Raw genomic sequence first — 24,687 nt, 5'->3', positions numbered from 1 at the left:
AGCCGCAATGCCCCTGACATTAGTAAATTGACCCCTCAATGTTCAAGATTTCCTCTGAAGGTTTAAGAAGTTCAGCCTGAAGACCATTTACCTCCACTATTTTGTGAAAGCCCAGAGATTTGCACATTACACTGATCTGCTTGAAGAGCAAGAATAGTGAAACACCCCCACATACTGTTACTTTACCTTGTAGAATTGTGACTTATATAACCGCACTTATTTTACCTATGGTGTAGTAAACTCATATGGTCAAGATAAACATCTTGCCCCACAAACATTAAACCAGTCTTAAGACAATGACTGCCAAAAAAAAATTATAAAGAAAGATAAAATGGTTCATTGTACTCACCAACACAAAGAACAGTAGGGTCCCCAGTATATCCATCTTTGCACTGGCATGAATAGTTTCCAGGAAGATTAGTACACTCTGTATTCTCACCACACAGGTTAAGAGTTGTGTTTTGACATTCATTAATATCTGATGGGAACAAACAGAACTGTATTCTCACTTGCTCTTTTATAATAAAGTGAATGTTAAGAGGCCTATAACATCAACAAAATAAAATGTTTGATGTAAATGTAATTTACTGTCACCCTGCACTGACACAAATGGCATGTTTGCTTCAGAAGGAATACAGTTGAATAAGACAAAAAATAACAGAAAGCTATGTAGAATGCAAGGTTTCAGTTAGATAAACAAGGGTCAAATGGTATTCATGACCCACTACTTAACTACAGAAAGAAAACATAGCGTATAAAATAGCACATAGTTACCAAAACATTGTTTCTTTGTCCCTTCGTAACAACAGATTATTATTTCCTGGTGTTTATACAGCACCTATAAATCACTGCAGCACTTTACAGAGATGATACATGATTTCTTGCCCCAGTAAAGTTTACAATCTACCCCTATTACATTCACACACACTATGGTCAATTTAGAAATAAGACAGTTAACCTGTCTGTATGTACTTGAGTGCAGGAAGAAACCCACACAGAAATTGGGAAAACATAAAAAAGTGCCTTCACTGGGATTGAACTCAGCATCCCAATCCCCAACTTTATACATATGATTAAGATATATATATATATATATATATATGCTTGTATGCTAACATATACTTCTAACTACTTGAGATTTCATACATGAGTGGTTGTCCTACGGTAAGGCGAGTCTAGAGCCCTCATTTCTTTATTTTATATGATTTGTCTTTTCTTGGTTAATTGTAATCATATTTATAACACGTGTGGCTAAGCTGATTGATAAAGGCTGGTAGGATTTAAGATTGCTAAATTTGCTGGCAAACAATGTGATGTAGAGAAAATGTATATACATTACCTTCACACTTAGAGCTGTTGGTTTCACTCACTGTGTAACCTTCCCTACAGCTGCAGTTGTACCCTCTCGGGATATTGTTACATATCTGCTCACAGTTTGATATGTTAAGATAACATTCATCAATATCTGAAATAAATATAAAAAAGGAACAATCAACAAATGTTAAAACACGTTATACTGTCTATATACTGCTATAGACATCCAGATGGACTCAATATTAAAGTTGTTAATTGAAGTACAGTATTTGACTTGAAAGTATACAAAGTAAATACATTTACAGTGAAGTATATTACAGTATGTTTTAAGTCTCATAATGATATCAAAGTTATATCTTCTCACCAGAACAATCTATTCCATCTCCTATCATGCCAGAAGGACATGGACCACAGGTAAAACCTATATCAGGAGCTTTCGTATCATTACAAGTATTGTTTACAAAACATCGATTTTCCAAACAGCCATCAAAATCATCTTCACAGTAAATTCCAGTCCATGCATCAGAACAGTTACATCCAGCCATCTAAAAGAGATTTACAAGATACAATTATTAATTGTAAAAAAAGTTAATTAAAGTTAATCTGTCCGAAATAAATAAGAACATATACTACAAATAGAAGCGTGAAAATTACTGTATACTAGACATACTGAACCAATGTAAAGGTTCAGCATCTCTATAACTGTAATGATTGTGCTTCAAAGTTGTCATAGGAGTTTCCCATCTTGGCTTTTGTTGAGTGTCAGTGACACAAATATGCCCAGTGTGCTGTTTAGAAGCTAGACTTATGGGTTGTTGCAAGTTATCACTATGGACTATGATATTGTGATGTTGTGACTTTTATATTAAAGAGCTCAGGTAACTGGCATCAACCAACTGATTCAACAACAGGTGGTGTGAATCAACAGGAAAAAATTAGGAGCTACTAGGAACATCTTCAGAAACATTGTTTCTGCATTGTTACTGCTAAAGGGACACTGATACAGAGAGAGCTGTACTTCTTTGTTAAGTTTCAGCTCTCCTTTAAAAGTTATTTTCATTAGATATATTGCAAGACTATTAACATGTTATTTTAAATATCCAACAATGGTTTATCATGAATTTCCATCATGGTTAAGATTCTTTTAGGTTGCCAGTTGCAGAAAAATCTAAAGTGAGAAGCTTTCTTACCTTGAAATTAGCGTAATACGGAATACTGATATTTTTATTGAAGAGGCATTCGCCATTGTTTGAGCAATTACACAGCACCAGTGTAAGGATAAAATTAGTGACTGATTTAGAGTCATTTGCCTCGATAGTGACATTAAATGGGTCTAAGCTTGTTGCATTCCATAACAGTGTGCCATCAGCTATATGGGAGGAAAAGCAAGAAAGGGAAAAAAAGAAAGAAAATAATTCTTTTTTTTAATGAATAGATGTTTAGTTTTGTTATGAAAATTAAATAGAACATTATGAAATCTTAAGACAAAATTCAGGTTAAGTTTTGGTTACCATCAATTGTTATATCCTTGGAATTTGTCTGTAAAGTCAACACCACAGGATCATTGTTCTGGTCAGTTACTGTGTAGTTCACCATCAGTACTTTATTTAGTGTTCCATAAATTGTGCTTGGTCCAGTTATATTTGGAGGGAAATTATCTAGAGAGAAGGTAATGGAGAATAAGGGCTTTCATTAACCTTGTGTCCAGTGCAAAAATCAGTTATCAGCACTAACAGTGTGCTTCAGATGGATTTTAATCCCCCCCTGTATTTCAAATTTACGGGGCAGCCAGAAAATATAAGCCACAAATGTCCTTGGAAAATTAAATTTATAAACTATGTTTTAGTAAGGTAACCTAATATTTATTGCTTCAAACATTCCCTTGACTGGCATGTCCATATCAAACCAAGAAACCTACTTAGAATTAAGATATAGTGTGGTGAATTATGTGGATAGCCATATTGCTTGTTTTGCCTATTTATTGAACCAAAAGATTATAAGGAAAATGATTGGCAGCCAATATCAGATGCACAGTAGGATTCTTAAGTGAGCAGCTATCTGAATTTCACAAATTCTAGGATATTGGAACAAAAATCATTTTAGATAAATATATTGTGGTTTCATCCCCTGAACCTTTTATTCCAGCTGCCTTTCATGCAATATTTTTTTAATTGAAGCATCTACTATTATCTTACTCATGCTGCTTTCTTGTGCTGTAGCCGAGTTTGCTACACCAAGCGTGGCTTCTCCAATTGCAAGATTTCCAGTGCTCAGGATGTCAAATATACATTCATCATTTCCTTTACACGTTGCATTTGCTGAGTCAATAAGTGTTTTGTTTCTAATCTGCAGCAATTCATTGTAAAACAGGGGCACAAAGCTATTATTGTTGTAGCTGTACCAAGATTCATTATTTGTTGAGTTGTAGCTGAAAATGCTGCTCTTTGGAGTAGTTTTCCCTGTGGAAGGAAAAGAATACAAACACAATCTTAATAGCCTTGCCTTGTAGCTTAATTCTTAAGATCTGATGTATGCACACATTTTTTAAAAAACGACACAGCCAAAGGAAATCTTATTGTGAACTTGGGTGAATGAAAAACTGACAAATTAACAAAAGCAACAAATAAGTAATTTCAGGGCCATTCTCATATAAAGTCTACATTTATCCAAAAACTTTACATCTACTGAACCAGTCATTAAACTCCCAATACATATAATGTCTCCAAAGTATTAGGTCATGTAATTAAATAATACCAAAATGGCACCTACATGTCATTCCCATCTCAAAGATAGCAGAATCATTGGGAAGTTTAACACCATTGTAACTTAGATTTGTTCCATAAGAATACATTAAGTCATCTGTAACATCCCCATTGAACTGACCTAGAAGGAAAAAAAATCAATTAATTAGAATGTTTACCAGGCCACAGTGATTAGACAATTAAATATTGGGAGCATACAGTAGTTATAAGAAGACATCCCCATAGTTCTTCAGGTAAGCAAAAGTCCTATACAAGTAAATGCCTTGTAATAAATATTTCCCATGTGTCTTTAGGGTAAAAAAATCATAAATGTCCATCCTGTTTGATTCTAATCTTATTAGGACATGTATAATCAGTGATGGGCGAATTTGCGCGGTTTCGCTGGAAAATTCGCGAATTGCGTGCGAAATTCGCGAAATGGTGAAAAATTTGCGAAATGGCGCCGGCGTCTCATTTTTGACGCCGGCGCTTGTTTTTGATGCTGGTGCCTGTTTTTGACGCCGGCGCCCATTTTTTGACGCCGGCGCCCGTTTTTTGACGCCACCAGCGAATAAATTTGCGGATCGCCCGCGAAAATTCGGCCCCGAAAAAATTCGCTGGTGTCAAAAAAAATTTTCTCGGGCGAATTTTCGCGGGCATTTCGCGAATTTATTCGCTGGCAGTGAATCGCACAAATTCGCCGCGAATTCGCGCCTGGCGAATAAATTCCCCCATCACTATGTATGATTGACCTACACAGCAACTACATTAACAATTTGTAAATGTAAAGATGCAGTCTAATAAATAATTTGCACATAATGTAGGCATTAGAAAAATTAGTCATAATTTCAGATTTTGCACATTTTGGTGGTTAATGAATATACAGCCATAAAAATGTCTTGTTGGCAATTAAGACATATTCCAGGCAAAAGCTTGGCTCTTTGCTATACAATCAAAAGGCTACAGGGTTATACCTTTGTCACATCTACATTGGAAATCTATTTCTCTGTACTGTTTTCTGTCATATCCTACTAAGTGACAGAATAGTGGTTGAAATAGCTTGAAGAGAGTGAATGAAACTTTGATACAAAAGATGGGAACAGGGAATAAAGACAATAGGAGAATTATCTGCTTTCTTTTTACAAAATGGTTATTAAGGTATTACTCTTGTGCTTAATATACCATACAGAAATAAAGCTTATTGATTTTTTTAATGGTTCATTCCAACCTTCCTTGGCATCTCCCATAGCCATACTAAAGACATATAACCTCCCTTACATGAATCTAGCAAGGACCATAGCTGTGTGGCATTGTGACATTATTTTATTTATTCTGAAGTCAGCAAGGGAAGTTGTGGAGCAATAACATAATCTGTTATTACATTTATTATCTGTAGAGCTTTAAATATCTTACCCAGAAGTCCTTCTGTTTTGTTTTGATATGAAGAATCCAATGTTGCTACAAAACTCAGAGACCCAAATTTTGCAGTAACTGCCACTGAGATTCCACCAACAAAAGAGGCTTTGAGTTCTTTCTCAGTTGTGATTTCCAGGGTGATCATTCCCAATGATGTGCTATTTACTTAAAATGTAGACAGAATTACATATTACAAACAGTTACTGAAATGCAAGTAAGACATGTTATTTTATTAAAAAAAGGAGCTGAATTCTTAATAACATTTTGTCTGTGCTTTTGAAGAATAGGCTGTTCCTGAATAAACCATTCCATATATTTCACTACTGCCAACTTCTAAATGAAAAACTCAAGGGTTCATTTATGGACACCAGGACAAGTCAAATTGGGTGCAAGCTGCAACACAGCAGGTGCCCAAAATGACATTAGAATTCTCATAACAAACTGCATTGCAATTTGCAACCAAAAAGTGAACCCGCACTTTGAGGTCATCTATATCCCTTGCCATGTACATTAAGCTATGATCAAAGACATTATCCAGCTTACCTGTCAATGGGAATTCAGTACCATTAACCTTCACAAAAGTGGTGTTTTCGTCAGAGAGTTGCCATTCAATCTGGAAAATATGGGATATTCTTGAATTGTCTTTGTACGTTTTGTATTAAGTTACTGCTTATATTCAGGAAGTGAACCCTGAGTTGCAAGCATTTATGGGGCATGAAGCAGTCTGGTTTTGAGCAGTTCAACTTAAACTACTCACCCAGTAACCCCCAATATACACCTCACTTTTTGCCAATTCCCTAGGCTTTAACATTGCCTATGGCTCAAACAGTAATAAGGATAAGTTGTTTTAATAATGACCACTCCTGTAAGAGTTCAGGGAAAGAGGAAGAGTTCTTGAGTTTTCTTGTTTTATACTTATTTGTACAAAGAACACAAAAATGAAGAATTGCATGATGGAAAAAGGGCTTTATTGAAAAAGGCAGTGCAACATTTTGGAAATAGATAGTGGGTAATTGGGTAGTAGATCTAATATCTATACCAGAAAAATATGTAGATCCATGTAAATGTGGTTGACATATATTCAGCTAATATGGATTTTGTGGTATCACATATTAATATCTAAACTGTATGCAATCTTTCACCATGCAGTCCATGGGAAAGACTAAAAGGAAATGGAGATATGGTAAACTAAAAGGAAATAGAAAAAGGTCAATTATGTACAGTGATGACAGGATGAAACACCAAAACCACAGCTTTAAATGACCATACTTATAACTCTTACCAAATGATACTCTCTTATTCAATCCAAGCCAGTGCCATTATCTTACACTAGCTTTGGGACAGTGAAATATTGCTCCCAAATGATAAATATCCTTGAGGTCTGTAAAACCTGTTAACTGAGTATAGGGCTTAAGATAACTCTAGGTTAGAGCCACATTCAAATTTAAAAAGTGTTGGGTAGCTACACAGATTTTCTGGGTGTTGCCAAATAAGGGCTGTGATTGGCTAACCCCATGTGAACTGCCATTGCTGTCTGTTAATATCACTTTATACAATGTTTCATCAGGTCTGTCCTTGCAAGAGATCCATCATGCAAAACAACTGTGTTATTATAGGCCAGTCATAATGATCCCCTAAATTTATAACATATAATATTAAGATACTGCCCACTGGTAATGTAGAAGCAACCAAATGTACATTTCATTTTATATTACATTTCACATGAAAGAACAGATTTATCAAGGGTTGAATAGTAAATTTGAATTCGAATTTTCGAGTGTCAAAATTCACACATTCAAATTTTAATTCCAATGTAAATTGGAATGTAAGATTTACCACCCTCGACCATAGAAACAGTCCTAATTCAAATATTTTCCACCTAAAACCTGCGGAGTTCATGTACAAGTTAATGGCAGAGGTCTGTTGAGCCACTTGCAGATCTTAATAGCCTTCCTGACATTCAAGTTTTTTTTCGGAGAAAAACTCAATTCCAACAAATCGAATACGATTTGAAAATGATACGAATTTTCGGGTCAAAACCATTCGATCCAATACTAGACATTCCCATTTTTTCTTAAATAACCGCTCAGTAGAATTGTGAGTATATTTGAATTAAAAAAAAATAACATGAATTTGAAATTAGACCTTTGATAAATGGGCCTCCCCATCTCACAAGGAATGCTGTAAAAATTGCATTCTGTGTATGGTAGCTTAATATTCTTGAGCTTAATACAGTTGTTTCGATTGTCTCCAGTTATTGTGGAGAATTCAAGAATGTACGGAAAAAAACCCTCATGGAGACTTTACCATAGTTTCATTGTTTATTTCTGCCGCCAGTGCCACAAAATTGGGTGCTTGAGATGTTCCATTATTCCCTGCTCTGGCTGTGCGTCCCTGGAGCAGGAACATTGTACCATTATCGTTCTTAACATTGACCAATGTAAATTCACCTAAACCATTAAAGGTATACTTGACTCCATCCAGTGTGTTAATATGAGGGTCCCCAAAGAAAAATCCTTAAACAGAAAGAAAAAGTAGACATTACTCTTGCACCTTCATGTTAGAAGTCTAATGCTTAAGAATTATTTACACAGGTATACTATAAATCACATTCACAAACTGTTTTTTTAAAACGTACCTATACGTGGTGGGATGTAACCATAGCAGTAATCCCGAGGCCTCTTCTGTGAATACAGATCACAAAGATAGGAAGATCCCAATGTACAGCAGTTTTCATAAGGATCCACCTCATTAGCTGCACAAAGAAAGACAAGAATCAGGGAACGCAATCAGCACAGAGCAAATGTTAGAGCAGTTACAGGTATATCTGCATTTAATCCTTTAAGGGAATATTTTCTTATAATGCTGTAATACAAGAGATTGAATAAAAATATAGACAGCACTTTCATTTCATGTGGGGTCATTTATAAATGTAGCGTAGTGCTAAATTATTTGCACAGAGAACAAATTAGCCCTGTGTGCATTTATATTTATAAAAAGGGCAATAATGGTGTATTTAATGTGCAAACATAATTGCAAATTTGTATTTCTCTGCTTTTGAGCTAAACCACAACTCAATTTTTGCATACAGTGTCCATTCTCATGTAAAACCCATAATATTTGTGCAAAAGGCATATCTTACTGTGATTTGCAAAAAAAAAGGAAAGATGGGCACAACAGTGCAATATTTAAATTTTTAGGAGAAAACATGCAAAAACAACCATATGCAAATAAATATGCACTGTGCTACGTTTATAAAGGACCCCAATATACTCTATACTATTTTTTCTTATATACTGGGTTAACTACATCCCATATCATTTAAAGTTTTCATTATCTTTCTACTACCATACTGTGTTTTTTTGCAGTCTTTTCATCATGTCATAGCATGAATTTTTCATTATGATCTTCAGTCTTAGTTAGTGGTACAACCTACATACAAATGATGTAATCATAATTAATAAGTATTTGTTATGAAGGAAACTTTCTCAATGCCACAAAGAATTGAAGCAGGAATTGTCATGCAAAACTGAACCCAGGTCTCTGAACAAGACTTCATTCACTTAAAGGAATTGTTCGATGTAAAAATAATAACTGGGTAAATAGATAGGCTGTGCAAAATAAAACATTTCCTAATATAGTTAGCCAACAATGTAATGTATAAAGGCTGAAGTGACTGGATGTCTAACATAATAGCCAGAACACTACTTCCTGCTTTTCAGCTCTCTTGGTTTCCACTGATTGGTTACCAGGCAGTAACCAATCAGTGACTTGGGGGGGGCACATGGGTCATATCTGTTGCTTTTGAATCTGAGCTGAATGCTAAGGATCCATTGCAAACTCACTCAACAGTTATTTCCCATGTGGCCCCCCCTTAAAGTCCCTGACTAACAGAGTTAGAGAGCTAAAAAGCAGGAAGTTGTGTTCTGTTCTGTTATGTTAGGCATCCACTCACTACAGCCTTTATACATTACATTTTTGGCTAACTAACTATATTAGAAACATTTTTTTATTTTGCACAGCCTATCTATTTATCCAGTTTTTATTTTACACTGAACTATTCCTTTAAAGGGCAAGTAAATCCCAAAATAAAAAATTGCACAATAAAAGGAGACACAATTCTAAGCATCTTTCCAATATACATTTATTAAAAATGTGCATTACTTTTAAAGTTACATGTAAAAACAATTGATATTGAAAGCAGCAGTTGCTTAACTCTTGGTTATTAACTAAGAGTTAGCCTTAGTTCCCCAGTAAAGACTAGGTCTATTAATTAGCTGCCTTGTTTTACATTGTATCAAAAGTCAGAGCCACCAGGGCAGAGAATAGGAAGGGACAGACCAACACAGCTCTCAATAGCAGTTTATATACAAATAACTTAAAAACCATAGAAAATTTGTAATTAATGTAATTTGCAAAGTTGCTAAGAAATATGTTTTCTTTTATTCGGCAAAAATGTTTTTTTTGGGTTGACACTCCCTTATTATCTATTGGAGAAACATGACAACCCTGCCTCATTACTCTTGTCATTTATAGGAATGAAAAACACTGCTCAGGACAAATTATTTTGAGGCTGCAAAATAAGGATCAAATGTGCATTTTGGGCTGAAAACCACCTGTTACAGAAAGTGACATTAGTGGCCAAAATCCCAGTTCCACTAGTCTCACCATGGAATTTACTGGACAAATACACACTCATCAGCAATGGGGTACTTATTGCATAAATATTCAACAAAGTTAATAAATTAAATTAAAAAATAATCACACCATGTGAATAGTACTCACACTAGTGACATTTGGTAATAAAATATTTTAGGTAAAAAAAAAATCAATAGAAAGTGTGCTGTGAGCATGCAAAAGTCCCCCCCCCCTTAAATAAAAGTATGTTAATGTCAATGTATCTGTGTGTGTGTATTACCTAGATAGCTGCAAGAAAGCAGAAAATGCTGGAAAACAGTCCTACTGGAACAGCAGTAGGACAGTGATAAGAATGAAGATGGCAAGGGGCAGGTTGTGCATGTCTGCTGCTGTTGTTGGCCCCAGGAGCAATTGGGTGCCAGGGGCCATTCATTTCCCCAGTCTGTTTGGTGCTCAGCTGTGGGAGCAGTGCCAGTACATCATTTACTGACCCTGAAATGCTGCATATTGTATAGTTTACAACTGGAGGCATATTGGTCCTTTAATCTATATACATCTACATCATGGGTACTAAAAGGTTTACTTTGCTTGCTTCTGTTAAATTGACCCTAATATTTGTAATGTGTGTAAATGTAATATAGTCCTTATATTGAAAGCTCTACTGATGCAAAGACTTACGAGAATAATGAACATTCTCTGTAAAGTGTTGTAGAAATGTGTCTGTTCTTTATAAATAACAGATGATAATAATAACGTATTTATAAACCTCAGCACATGATAAAAGGTTTTTATTTAGTGGTATTGGTTCATAGGAGAGGGATAAGCTATGCTCCATGGTTGTCGTCAAGAAAAGAAGTGTATAGGTGGGTTACTTAACCTTCCCACAGTTTTCTGAACATCATTTCACCTATGATTTCATAATCTTTGCAATTTGCAGTGATAGGCCATTGTAGACAAATTGGATTTTTAGGACATCTTTTATACCAAATATTCTTTAAATTCGGCAAAAAAAGAATTGATCCTGGCAGCATATAATATGAACAAATCCTAAAAATGGTCCTGTAAGCATCTAGTATTTTCCTGGACAGGAACAGGAAAAAATATGTTTGCTTAATACAAGCTTTATATAACATCCATTCTCTCAAGTTCCATTCTCTGTAGTTCACAAACTACATTTTTTAAGTTCTTAGTTTTACAACACTGATCCATTTAATTTGCTAAAATGTTTACTTTGCATTTTGTGTGATCAAGAAAGCAGATCACATTATAACATAGGAAGACAGTACAAACATTAGCAATATAATATATAGTGCACACATGTAAAGCCTCAACAGACAGAAACAACAGAACAGAACAGACAACAGAAAATACAGTTTCTTTGACTTTCATGATATTACCTTGATATTGACTTCTTAACGCTGGTAATGTTGTAGACCAAAAATAGTTTCGGTACTGAGGATACCACCACCAGTACAAGGAATTATCATATATCCAAGGAGTTGGCAAGAATCTTTCTTTTTCTCCATAGATAAGTGATCCAGACCAGTAATAGTCACATCTTGTGCCTCCTCCATACCAACTAGAAAATGCACTCTGGAAGCTGATATAGTTGTCTATGGGAACAGAAAAGAAAGCAACACTTATTTTATTTAGTGTGTTATCACTTATTAGATTGCAAAGAAAAAGATTTCTAGGTGACTAGGTTTTGTGAGACTGAGGGTACCACCGTGTAGTATTTAATAGAATGGATAATTATAAGCAGTTTTTTTTTAATTAGCCATCATTTCTTCTTTTTTTATATTTACTTTATTATATATACTTCTATATACTCAGGCTCGCATTTGTGGAGATGCTACAAAGGCCCAGGCTTAGGGCAGCAAATAGAATTGTTATAATGCCCTACACATGAACCCACTGTATTTTAAGGACTTTTGCAGGAAAAGACGCCAGCGTTTTTTGGAACTTAGAAACATTTTCCACTCAAAATATGATGTCATTAGCAGAAGATTGAGATCTATGCACTCGAGTAACTTTCAGTAAAATCCCCATCTTAGTAAATTTGCGGAGTAAAGACAATTCGCCAGAGCAAAAATTCACCTGGCGATAGAGTGCGAATGAACACTGGCGTCGGTCTCTTTTGCTAGCGAAGTTACGCCTGCGCGCGTTTGTAAATCGACAAAGTACCTGAAAGCGGTAACGCTGGCGTATCGTCCCCAGTGTTAGTCACTTTGGCCTTATAAATCTGCTCCTAGGGGTGGTTAAAGGCCTGTATATACAGTATACTACAGTATATAAAAAATGAAAACCAACTGCAAACTGCAAAGTGTCTCAAAATATCACTGTCTACACCATACTACTATCTACTACTAATACACCACTATGGGGGAGAATTACATTTCCTTTCGTCAACCAGTTGTCTGTCATCAACACATCATATTTCTTTTTCTGGCAACAATACTATATACCACACTGTTACACCGAATCAAATATATTATACATGAACAATTTACAAACCTTAGAAAAAAATAAGTGAAAAATATAATGTAGAAACAATGTGTAGATGGAAAGATAAAATGTTTACAATGATGATACAAACCATGAGAGCTTAAAGTAAGCTTGACGTTTTGCTGAGGATATTCTGGACACTGGGGTAGAATAAAGGAAAAATTAGAACGTAACTGACCTGAGCTTTTCCTTGGGAAATAATAGTCATTTAGTCTGTTTGATGAAGTGAATGATGAATCAAATATGGCTTGCCAGAAAGAGCAGGGACAAGGAGGAGAATAGAAGGACCAGTTTGGATTTGGCTCATTGTAATACCAGCTGAGACACTGCTGCCAGGAGTTTCTGGTGTTTACTGAATTAGCTTCAAGTCGATAAGCCCAGTATCCATTTCTGTCTGTGATAGGAAAGAAATACAATAATGGGCAATAGTTTAACTCTAGTAATGCTGTTGATATTCTAGTCATGTTGCTTTTAGGATGATGAAAGACTTATAGAGTTTACTGATAAAAGAAACAGTTCTTTATCAAATGCACTAAAATTTAAATAGAGGATGTTTTTCCCAACCATGCTACATTTTCCAGACAAATAACATGATGACATATCATTTATTATTGCTGTTATCAAACTTCATTACTTCTGTATATATTTTTATTAATACATAGCAGTGGGAGTTGCCATGGTGTTTGCATTTGTACAGTCAAAGGTATTTCAATAAAAGACAACAATTTACTGTTTCTAAACTGTGAAGAGCAGGGAATACAAGTTTTGTAAAAGTGAAAGAATCGGTTGACTGTTTAACCACAATAAACCTATTTCTGATATTGTATTGTCCATTGAAAATAAGTTATATAATCCTTACTTGTTAATATGATATATTTTCCCCTTCTAAAAGCTATGCACTATATTAGTTTGTGCCGTACACATCAATTGTTGTACTTACTAGTATTGTATCCTTTATACTGGTCTGGCATGTAAATAATTTGGAGGTTACCACTGGATGTCTGAGGGTCATTGAATGCTGGCAGAGCTGGGGAACTGGCATAATTATATTGTCTAGGCTCGCCACTGAAAGCATAAACAGTAACATTAAATATAAACTCATCTCCAAAAACTGTTATAACTAAATGTTCACAGAAGAATTTAGCTTGCAGAGAACAATGGAACATGTTGCCAAACTTCCACAAGCCAGAAAAACAACCCCATCTGATTTTACCTTTAGGATCCCCTGACTCTAAATCAGGGGTCCTCAAACTTTTTAAACAGGGGGCCAGTTCACAATCCCTCAGACTGTTGGGACCACTCACCAGCGAAGTAGTAGTAGAGAGGCCAGGCAGCAGATCATAATTATACACTCTGGATCAAATTGGCAGGTAGAAGTGAAGAAGGTAGTTGTAATGGCCAGCAAACATCCCAACAAAATGCCCAGCGGATCGACACATAACTACAGCCGCTCCCTCTCTGATGTGCCTCTCTCTGTTTCCCCCACGTGAAGGATACTGGTCAGTCAGTGACATCATCAGGGGGAGAGAGCGCAGAAACATGCACACAACTGAAGCGCTACAGGGAAAGGAGCAGCATGGACAGGTGCCAGGGGAGTAACTGTAGCAGGGACCACTAGGTTTTTTGGCTCAAAATTGGAGAATTGCCAATGGGGCCGAAGGCTGGGTAAATGAACTCGGAGGGCCTTATCCGGCCTTAGTTTAAGGACCACTGCTCTAAATCATTGTTTTACGACTATTGTACTACATCATTTTTGTTTGTATACAATAGAATGTATAGAATGTAAATGATGTAACATGAAACAAAAAGGCTAAATACTTTTCAAAATTTGAAAATTTGAATAGCAATACAATTTCATAAATCTTAGAGTCAAGGTGTGACCATCAGCTAGAAGAGGGGAGAAGTAGTATATGTACAAACCACTTATACTGTGCACATTTTCATTAATGTTGTATGTTGTTGCATATATTAAATTTCCAGTTCTGCATCTTATTTTAATAAACGTTTTAATAAAACATTGACAATCTAAAAAAAGTTACCTGAAATATCCCATTTTTGGGAGATAATATGTAGGCAGTGCTTCATATCTCCAGTTCATTCCTCCGTCATCAAAGCGGATAAGGCAGAAAGAATAGATTCCGTCGGTGACTAACACAGCTTGATAGGTATTTGTCTGTAAATAACAATTAATATAATTTAAACAAACCTGCATGTACCTAATCAAAACATGGAATATAATTTTAACAAATGGGCTCAGAAATATACAAGGGAAAGGGGATTTAGTTCTTCCCTAAATCCTCAGGATCTTTTAGTGTGGGGCTGGACGCCTAAGTAACAATTACCATCAGTTTTAAATACTTGCCTCTGTAATAGAATTTTCCTCCAGTGCCACTTTGAAAGCCCATATGAGACAGAGTCATTTATTTAACACTTGTGCCAGCAGCAGCAGGGGCAGGATCCATAACAGCAAGATTCCAAAAGCTTATTACTTTAAGTTAAATACATTTTAATTGAATAATGACTCCTTGCAATGACTTAGAATCTGAGCAATAGCCATTTATGGGCTACAACAAGGGGCCAATTCATAAATGATCGGTATATATACTAATAATATCCCTAGTACTCCCAGTAGTTCTAGGAGCTGTAACCACAGTAACACAGTAATTTTCAAATCCCTAATCCCACCATTAAATTGAATTGTGTTCATTTTAATGCAATGCTCATTAATATTTAGGGATTGCTCATCTGGATGGGTATTATAGCTACCTAATTTAAGGACATCAACAGCATGGTGATAATGAATAACAAATGGGCCTCAACAGCACTGGATACCATATTTTTGCACCTATACCCTACACAAATTGATTTATTCAATTGTTAGTAATTATAAGTAAAACAGTTTACTGTGTGTCCACAATTGGACTAGTCCCCAAAGAGTTTTGCACTTAAAGGACATGTAAAGCCTACATTTGCCTACCATATATATAAATTGGGCATATCTTCCCCACCCAAGCCACATCATGTACTGCATATACCCCCTCCATTTGCCAGCGTCATCATACTTTCCTAAAATAAATAGCAGCAGGACATGTATGCTGTAAAGTTCATGCAATGCAGAATGCAGGTTTACACAGGCACAACATAAGTTGATAAAATGTTCTGCTGGGGTTGAGCACTGTAATGGTTAAGCTGAGTTAGGAGAGGTGGTTAGGAGAAAAAAATAGGATCAGACAGCTAGAGTTTCTATGGGAACCAGTAATGCTATCTCTTCATTGGCTGTTACACTGGAGGGTTGTTTAGTAATCTGAGCTTAGAATAACTGAGCATGCTCATGAGCCAACAGCCAAAGTAAATTGCTGAGGGAGGGGGCAGAGTGGGTTAAAGGGGGAGAAGGAATTCTAAGTGATTAAGGGGATGCTGCAGCCTTACTGTTAACCTTTTAACAACCAAAGTGGCAAGTATCTAAAGATTTCAAAGAGGATGTTCACTGATAAAATTTTTGTGGGGGATTACATGTCCTTTAATGTTGATCTTCTCTAAAACGTGATCCATGGCTTCTGTGACACTTTGTATTGTAAAGCACTGTGTTAACATGATACCTCACACAATTCCAGCCCCAGAATACAATGCCCTCACAGTGGCACCCCTTCTTGAAATCTTTCTATCACTGTGCATATTTGCTTAAATTGCTCTGCTGGGGTGTGGGGGGATTTACGCAAACCTGTAAAGTGCTCCCATTTACACATTTCTTTAAAACTAAGGTTCCTAAGGAAATGAGTTTACCGGTCACTGGATATCAGTCTAACTTAAATGCTTACATTGGCTGTTGTGAAGTAATAGGATGGGTATGGTCGAACTTGCTCCCATGTGATCTTGATAGCCCAACTGGCTGTAATTTGTTTATTAAAATAGGTTTGTATCTCAGTTTCAAGTTGCGTTTTGAATGAGGTCTCATAGTATGGTGATTGTTGGAAGTCATATGTCTAGGAGAAAAAGAAACAATTTTTTAAACAGTTAGGGGCAGATTTACTAAGGGTCGAATTTTGAAGTTAAAAAAACTTCGAAATTCGACCCTCGAATGTAAATCCTTTAACTTCGAATATCGAAGTCGAACGATTTTTAGCATATTGGATCGATGGAACGATCGAATAGAAATCGTTCGATTTTACTTCGAATCGAGGTCAAAGTAAATTCGAAGTCGTAGTATCCTATTCGATGGTCAAAGAACCCAAAAATTACTTAGAAATTCAAACTTTTTTAAATTCGAAAATTCACTCGAGCTTAGTAAATCTGCCCCTTAATATATGGTTTAGTACACTTGACGTTATAGAGAGTAACATAATTGAGAAGAAAGAATAGAAAAAGAAGCAAGTATATAAACAAAGTTACCTGGTAATACAGTTCCCCTGATTGGGACATATCAGCATCCGCCCAAAAAACTGCAATCATGGGAGGCCTAGAATAATCATTGCTGTAGAAATAACCATAGGGATAGTTGTATATGTACATGGGCTCATAGAAATAACGCTGGAACATGATAACCCCATTGTCTGTGAACTGAGAAGCAAAAAAGAGGGAAAAGAGGACAAAAAATTATACAACAAACTAATCAGATATAAACAACAATTATGCAGCACGTTTCACCATAAATGTATGTTTGTAATAATCAATTATTATCAAGAGTAAGCAGACTGTAGTTTGCAGTAGTTTTCTTTGGTTCCATTCTTACAGTTTGTCTCAGTGTTATGAGCTTCTACCCATGACTACTTACATCACCTCACAAAATGTAATCAGGGGTATGCTTAAAGGAACTGTAACATCAAAAAAATTAATTGTTTTAAAGTAATAAAAATATAATGCAGTTTTGCCCTGCACTGGTAAAACTGCTGCTTTTGCTTGAGAAACATTACTATTGTTTATATATATATTTTTATATTTATCTAACTAAGCTGCTGTGTAGCAATGGGGCAGCCATTCAAAGGAGAAAAGGCTCAGATGACACAGTAGATAGCAGATAAGCTCTGTAGAAAATGATGGTGTTATCTGTTCTCCACTATTTAACCACTATTCTGAAGCAGAAACAGATCAGTTTTACCAGTGCAGGGCAACAGTACATGATATTTTCATTAATTTAAAACACAAATTTTTTGGTGTAACTGTTCCTTTATGACCCAAACTACTTTGCTCTACAATATGTTAATGCCAGATAATTTATTCAGTGTCAGGATTACTTACATATAAATTGCTGTAGAATGAGTAGCCAAAGGGAAAGCGCATTGGAACACTAACTAATGGAGAGGTAAAATCTTTTAAACGTTGGGTTATTCTGATATCCGATCTGTAGTCAAACAGACGTTTTTCTGTAATTAAAGAAAATTGAAAATACATTTTATATAATTGCATTGGGAAAAAGAAGACTTTACTTACATAGATCAAAGTTGTCTATCTCCATGCATTTTCCAATATGTAGAGCTTTTTCCTTACATGAGGTGTAGTTTGTTGGCTAATAAAATCAGTAAAAATTAATTCATTTGCATATCATTACATACTGTTTACATGAACAGTAGTTAATCCTGGTCTCCAAACAATTGGATCCAATTAAATGTGGTAATTTACATAGAAGGCCAAATAGGCCAATATATTCATGAACCCAATTGTGCAACAGATAACCTTATGACACAGATGATCTTATGGAATAGGTATTCAGGTCAGAACCCCAATAAAATTTGACAAATTGATGAAAAATATGTCCAGCTTTAGTTAAAATGTTCTCTCATTTCAAGTGATATCTAACAAATTCTACTTAAATAAAGCTCTGAGTGCAACACTGTAGAGAAAACCTAATATCAGATAGACTACCTCTGCTAATAATATAAGGAATGAACATACTGTACTTAGAGTTATTTATATGCACTGGGCACAATTTCAGTAAGGTTAATGCAATTAAAGTTGTAAAATTTAAACAAGGTCTAGTAAGTTATAGCAGCCAACCAAATGTTTCCTTTTAAACATTAGATCAGAAAATGGTGCCTGCTGATGGTATCCTACAGGGTTACTAGATCCTATGCAAATTTAGCACTTGTTGGTACAGAACCCTCTATATGTGCAAAGGTTAAATGCTGCAAATTCTGACTGGAAAAAGAAACAGTCTAAATTACATTAAAATACATGATTCACAAATACTTACCCTTGCAGGTAAATCCATCACCATAATATCCACTGTTGCATGTGCATGTATAGGATCCAAAAGTGTTTGTACAGTACGCTTTCACACTGCATCTGCTTAGCCCCATAGCACATTCATTTACATCTATAAAGGCATTAGGTTTATATCACAAAAAATGAAAGTATTCAGGGGTGGCCATTAAATCTGAAGGACAGAATATTTTACTGTGCCTGTAGCAGAGGTAGTAACAGCCTTGTAGCAGGACTAAGATAGGTGGAAAGGAGGTACTGTGGGTTCAGTAAAAATGTATTTAAGGTTAATATAGAGATTGCATAGACATACAGAGTTCATAGGCTAAATAAAACCCTATAAACTTGCCCTATATGTATGTGTTATTGCCACAATTGTTAAAGATGACTGCTATAAAATTGTAACATTCTCATGCTCAGCAATTTAAGGTTGATCTACTTAAGTTTAAATTGTGGTTTGCTTTGATCTTAAACAGGTATTAGCTAAGAAATGTTTTTTCTGTTAGACAATCGGCAGCAGATGCTTATTTTTAAATTTATTTAATAATGTGACTTACCCTAGAGTGTGAATTTCTCTCATAGTTTATATTATTAACAAGTACAAACTACCTTTCCCATATTTACAGACTATACTCAGAATACATATGAATATTAATGACCTGTTTGTTGAGTGGTTAAAATGTAAAGCTTATATGATGTCTGCGTGTAATAGACATGCCAGTGGGTACCCTCTTTCCTCTACTAGCCCTGCAGCAGAACTCAATGCTCCCAATGTTTTCTTTCCATTTTGATCTAAATGGCTGAAAGGGGCTAATTTAATCTGCTGTTTTAGGAGAATGTCTCACTAATCAGAATTACAGAGCCTCAAATGAATTTATCAGCTGTGATGAAATTCAGTATATGATGGTAGCAGCAGTGCAGAGAAAAGCATTTGTTCTGTAGGGTGAGGGTGGCAGGGGATTGGGTTTGTGCAGAAGTTGAAGGAATAGAGAACTAGAATGGAGACTTTGGAATAAAGAGCATGGACATATGTTTGGCAAGGTAGCATCTAAAGGTATCAGAGCAAATGACTGACAGGCATTGTTTTAAGGGTTTAGGGGTTCAGAACACATATGTGGAATCACACTGTATAATATTGTGGGATAGTATGTACTGTGTGCAGGTGTTGTAAGGGTACCTGATTTTATTGTAGCATGGTTGTGTAAATATCAAGATTAATCCATGTGTCAGTAGCCTAAGAAACAGCTCTCTTTAGAATTATTTGTCTAATTTAGACATTTATTTAGTCTGGTATTTACTGGCTGGATAGTAAAAATAATAATTGATCTGAGTGTCATTGAAGGAGAACAGAGCTTGAAAAGACAACCCTACAAAATACAAATAATAAAATAGTGCATAACGCAAAAGTACCGTGATCACAGAATGTTCCCTGCCAATTCACTGCACACCGACAAGAGAATCCATTGACTCTATCAATGCAGACTCCACCATTTCTGCAGGGGTTGCTGGCACATTCATTAATATCTATAGTAAGGAGGAAAATTTAAAAAAAAATAATTTAGCATTTAATGCATGTTGCGCTATGTACATAACAGACAATTCAGATATGTAATTAATTGTTGATTGACTAACTAATGCATCTGTACGATCATGAGCATATTAAATTAGCTTCTGTATTGTATTGAACTAAGACCATTGCAGCACATGTTATAACATGTTGTAAATACTGACAGAAAATAATTTTGGGGTAAATAATGTACTCTTGTAGGTTAACTGATCCATAACTATAAGTAAAAAAAACATTAAAGCAATTTTGCAGTTTTGTCTCATTCAAAATACATTGTTAAAATCATACTAATGTTACTCACCGATTTCACAGAATCTTCCCGTGTAACCAGGAACACAAGTACAGGAGAAAGCATTGACCAGATTATTGCATCTGGCTCCATTCCAGCAAGGGTTACTCAGGCACTCATTGATATCTAGAGATAAATATTGCTTATTACTATATTATATATGAATAATGTGACCTGATGTTAATCATTTATCAAAGTTTGAATTTTAGAGTTTTATATACTTCAAATTAACTCTCAACTCAAATGTTTCTGATTTAAAAAAAAAACTCGAATGGGAAAAACTTGAATCAGCGAGTTCAGGGTCAACACCCTGAAAACTCGAATTGATTGCGTTTTTGGTGGAAAAAAAAACGCAAACTGATCAAATTGAATGAGAATTTGACAAGACAAATCAACTCGAAAACTCTTATTTTCATGGAAAACACAACTTGAAGCTTAATACATCTGTCCCTTACTGTCAGCATTTTGAAAAATGTGTGTTAACTGAGTACTTGCACTTTTTGGTAGGTTTCCTATTCTAAAATAAAAATGCATGCCTCACACCTTAGACAGTTACTTCACTTGACTAATAAGCAATATGCTGAGCACAATATAATCCTAAAGTTTAAAAGCATTCTCCCAAGTACACTAGTTTTGTAATTTCGCAGTATAATCATCTTACCTTGATCGCAGTTTACACCCTGGTATCCTGGTACACACAAACAAGTGTAACTTCCCAAGGTATTTGTGCATTGCCCTCCATTTTTACATGGCATTGAAAGACATTCATTAACATCTGAAATATAAGGACAAATATTTAAAAGGTTCACTTGTTCTCAGTTCGTAAATTCATGACAAAAATAAAGCGTCCAAATCTTTGTACCAGTGATGAACATGGAAAATGCTCGTGTACATTTATTATTACAGATGGAATGTTAAAAAACCTAAAAGCCAAGTGTGCTTTATGGCAATGCTACACAAACCTGCAGCAAGACAAAGGTATGTGTATTAATTGAACACTGTTCTTCATGAAGGGAATCCTTAAGTATGGCTTTAAATATTGACAAAAAGCGAGGAATTCATTGTTTAGGAGAAGCAAGGAAATCAGTTTTCCTTATAGAGCATATTAATCAAAGTTTGATATACATCTGAAATAGTGAATATCATGGTTTTTGTTGCAAGCTGGTTGATTTCTTGAATTTGAATTTCAGGGTTACTGAAGGAAGGGAAATGTGGGGTTCCTAAGAATCATGGTATTCTTTAAAATGCCATATAGTGAAAGAAGAAGAGTTTCTTCTGAAAATCTTATTCTAAGTCAACCATAACATAATTAAAAGTAAATATTCTTTCACCTTCGTTGCAAGTAGGTCCTCTCCAGCCTTGCATGCATGAGCACACAAATGATCCCAGTGTGTTACTACAGGTTCCCTTAGCACATGGACTGGTCTCACACTCATTTACATCTGATTAAGGAAAGACAAAAGAAAGCAAGTCTCATTAGAGCAACTTGTCTGCATTAGCCAATAAAGCAATTTGATTCAACCATACATTTTTTTAAAAAAACATTATATACTATGTTAGGAACTAGATAAACTGACCTGTAGGTGTTACTAAACTTTTAATATCTTCATGATTCACATATCTCATACCTGTATCACAGTTAGTTCCCTTCCATCCTGCGTAGCAACTGCATGTATAGCCTAAGGCTCCATTCTGGCACTGACCATTTCTGCAGGGGGAGCTTTTACAGTAGTCAATTTCTGTCAAGGGAAAAAAAAATCCAAAATACTATATAATATTTTTTCCTTTTTTACATCTCAGTAACGTATGAACTGTATAGCTGTTTCGCATTTTTATTATTATTATTTTTTTCAAAGTTTTCTTACTGTTGCATTTCTGTGTGCTTATTTGATCTTGTTCATAACCATTCTGGCATGAGCAGAAATATCCACCAAGCGTGTTAGAGCACAGTTGCTGACAGTTGTTGTTTTGTTTCAGTGTGCACTCATCAATGTCTGCAGGAAGTTATGATATTTATTATCAAAGACAAAGTATACTGTTCTTCAGATTAGCCAGGTTAAAAGAGGGAGTAAAAAGATTTTACAGAATCCACCATTTTACAAATCTTTGTTTTTGCAATGCTAAATGCTAAGCAAATTTTAAAAAAATAAATTGCTTCATTAATTGTCTACTTTTGCACTATAATTTTTTTACCTCTGCAAGTAGTGCCATCTCCATAATATCCAGCTTTGCATGTGCATGTATAGGATCCTGGAGTGTTTATACAGATTGCTTCTGCACTACACTTACTAGGCTGGGCAGCACATTCATTAACATCTGAAAGGCAAGAGGATTATTTAACAGTGTTAAAGCACCCATGGAAGTCATGTTATCTGTTTATTAAAGCAGACCTAGAGTATTCAAATATAACTTGTCATGTCATTAGTTATTAACATAAACAGCAGCACTCTTTGGAATATATTAAGTGATAATTATACCATCCCAGCAGGCCGTTCCCTGCCAGTTCACTGGACATTGGCAAGAAAATCCATTGACTCTATCAATGCACAATCCTCCATTTTGGCATGGGTTGCTGTAACATTCATTTATTTCTGTAATAACAAAGAGATTAATAAAACATATTTAGTAAAATGCACCATCATCTCCACATCTCCTACTGAACTAAATGAACTAAAATGAAAAACATTACAGAATAAATACATCCAATAAATGCATTTATACAGTATTTCCCACTGGATTCTAAACAAATTCACCTACACAATAGGGTAATTTATGACCACAAATGCAGTGTACAAAGTGCAATTTCGCCATGTGTTTTTCTCCACAATTGAGTGTTTATCCCCATAATTCCAGCATAATTGTAGTTGTGAGTGGGCAATGTGCCTGAAGCAATTGATGCCATTCCAGCTAGTTAATGAAAACATGGGAAACTTTGACTGTACTTCCTTGTGAATCAGATGCAATCGTGCTGGATCTATGGATGGCATTACATTCACCACTAACCGTAAAAATAATATTGTTTTTATGCTAGTATGCTAACTGGTCAGGTCAGGACACAGGTCAATGTGGGAGACTGGGAGCTACTGCCACCTTCATAAGTGCCTGCCACCTTCATAGATGGCAGTACCTCGAAGGCTCACCTTTATCAGTAGGTGCTCTGCATGCAGTTTGGAAAAGCAGACAGGGTGGACCAAACAGCTCTGAGCACAAGTGCAAGGGACACCTCTTGATACAGGTAATTTTAATAGAATTCACACAACCACAACTGCAGTAGTGAATGACCCCTTATATATTGGAAATATAAATCTAATACATAGAAATGTATGAATGCCTTGGGGAGCAGAAATACTATCTTTACTTATTTAATGGTCAGTTTTCTGCTTTCACTTGAAAGTATATTCCCTGATATTAGTGTTACTGTGTGCTTTCTTTCAGATTAAAAAGAACAGCTGTGTCTTGCTTTATGGTATAGATTGTTCGTTTACACGATCATTTGAAACATTAAGATTACTTCTAATTCTAAATAATAACAATAACAATAAATACAATTTACTAAACTGCACTCAATCCAAATTCACTGAATTTAGGTTAAATGCAATTAGTGCATCCCTTATATATACAGTTTGTAAAAGTGTCCCTAAGTTTTAACAAAATCTTGTACCCCGAAATTGATATCTTTACTGTGTGAGTGTCCCTATTATTAGTAATAACACAGCTAGCTGTACATAACTGTAACTGATTAATTAATTTACCTTCAAGTAGTGGGCATATTGGAAAAAGAAATGTAAACTTTGAAAAATACATTTGCTTTGAATAAACAATGTGCTAAAAGTATGATAAAAACAAAACATGTGTAGCGCTATAGTAAATTGTGTGTGTTATACACCACTATTGAGCTCCACTCCCAATAAATGTGCTCCGGATGAGACCTATAATCTTAGGGAGTAAGCCCTCGCAACGGTGTGGAGGCAGGGTGTAGTGCAACTGTAACTGGATACAGGGTATAATAATTGGGCACCAGT

General features: G+C 35.4%; 1 protein-coding gene across 1 annotated transcript; it reads right to left on the bottom strand.

Annotated features, from left to right (window-relative positions):
• Positions 1 to 314: 314 nt before the first annotated feature.
• On the bottom strand, positions 315 to 23,251 carry LOC108705317 (mucin-like protein). Its single transcript, XM_018242157.2, has 27 exons — positions 23,143 to 23,251; positions 22,859 to 22,981; positions 22,531 to 22,659; positions 22,294 to 22,404; positions 21,997 to 22,107; positions 21,327 to 21,440; positions 20,678 to 20,791; positions 20,220 to 20,333; positions 18,802 to 18,924; positions 17,850 to 17,974; positions 17,004 to 17,171; positions 16,433 to 16,597; positions 14,654 to 14,787; positions 13,555 to 13,679; positions 12,793 to 13,008; positions 11,507 to 11,722; positions 8,110 to 8,226; positions 7,779 to 7,987; positions 6,015 to 6,084; positions 5,469 to 5,636; positions 4,084 to 4,197; positions 3,510 to 3,773; positions 2,826 to 2,972; positions 2,505 to 2,683; positions 1,679 to 1,859; positions 1,340 to 1,465; positions 315 to 478 (listed from the first exon to the last, which is right to left on the bottom strand). The coding sequence occupies exons 5-27, from the start codon at positions 22,028 to 22,030 to the stop codon at positions 315 to 317; spliced, it is 3,387 nt and encodes a 1,128-aa protein (XP_018097646.2). The 5' UTR covers positions 22,031 to 22,107; positions 22,294 to 22,404; positions 22,531 to 22,659; positions 22,859 to 22,981; positions 23,143 to 23,251.
• Between the last annotated feature and the right edge of the window lie 1,436 nt (positions 23,252 to 24,687).

The sequence above is a fragment of the Xenopus laevis genome, chromosome 5L, assembly GCF_017654675.1.
Source record: "Xenopus laevis strain J_2021 chromosome 5L, Xenopus_laevis_v10.1, whole genome shotgun sequence".
Lineage (NCBI taxonomy): Eukaryota > Metazoa > Chordata > Amphibia > Anura > Pipidae > Xenopus > Xenopus laevis.
Note: the sequence above shows the minus strand (reverse complement) of the source record. Positions and strands in the feature narration are given on the sequence as shown.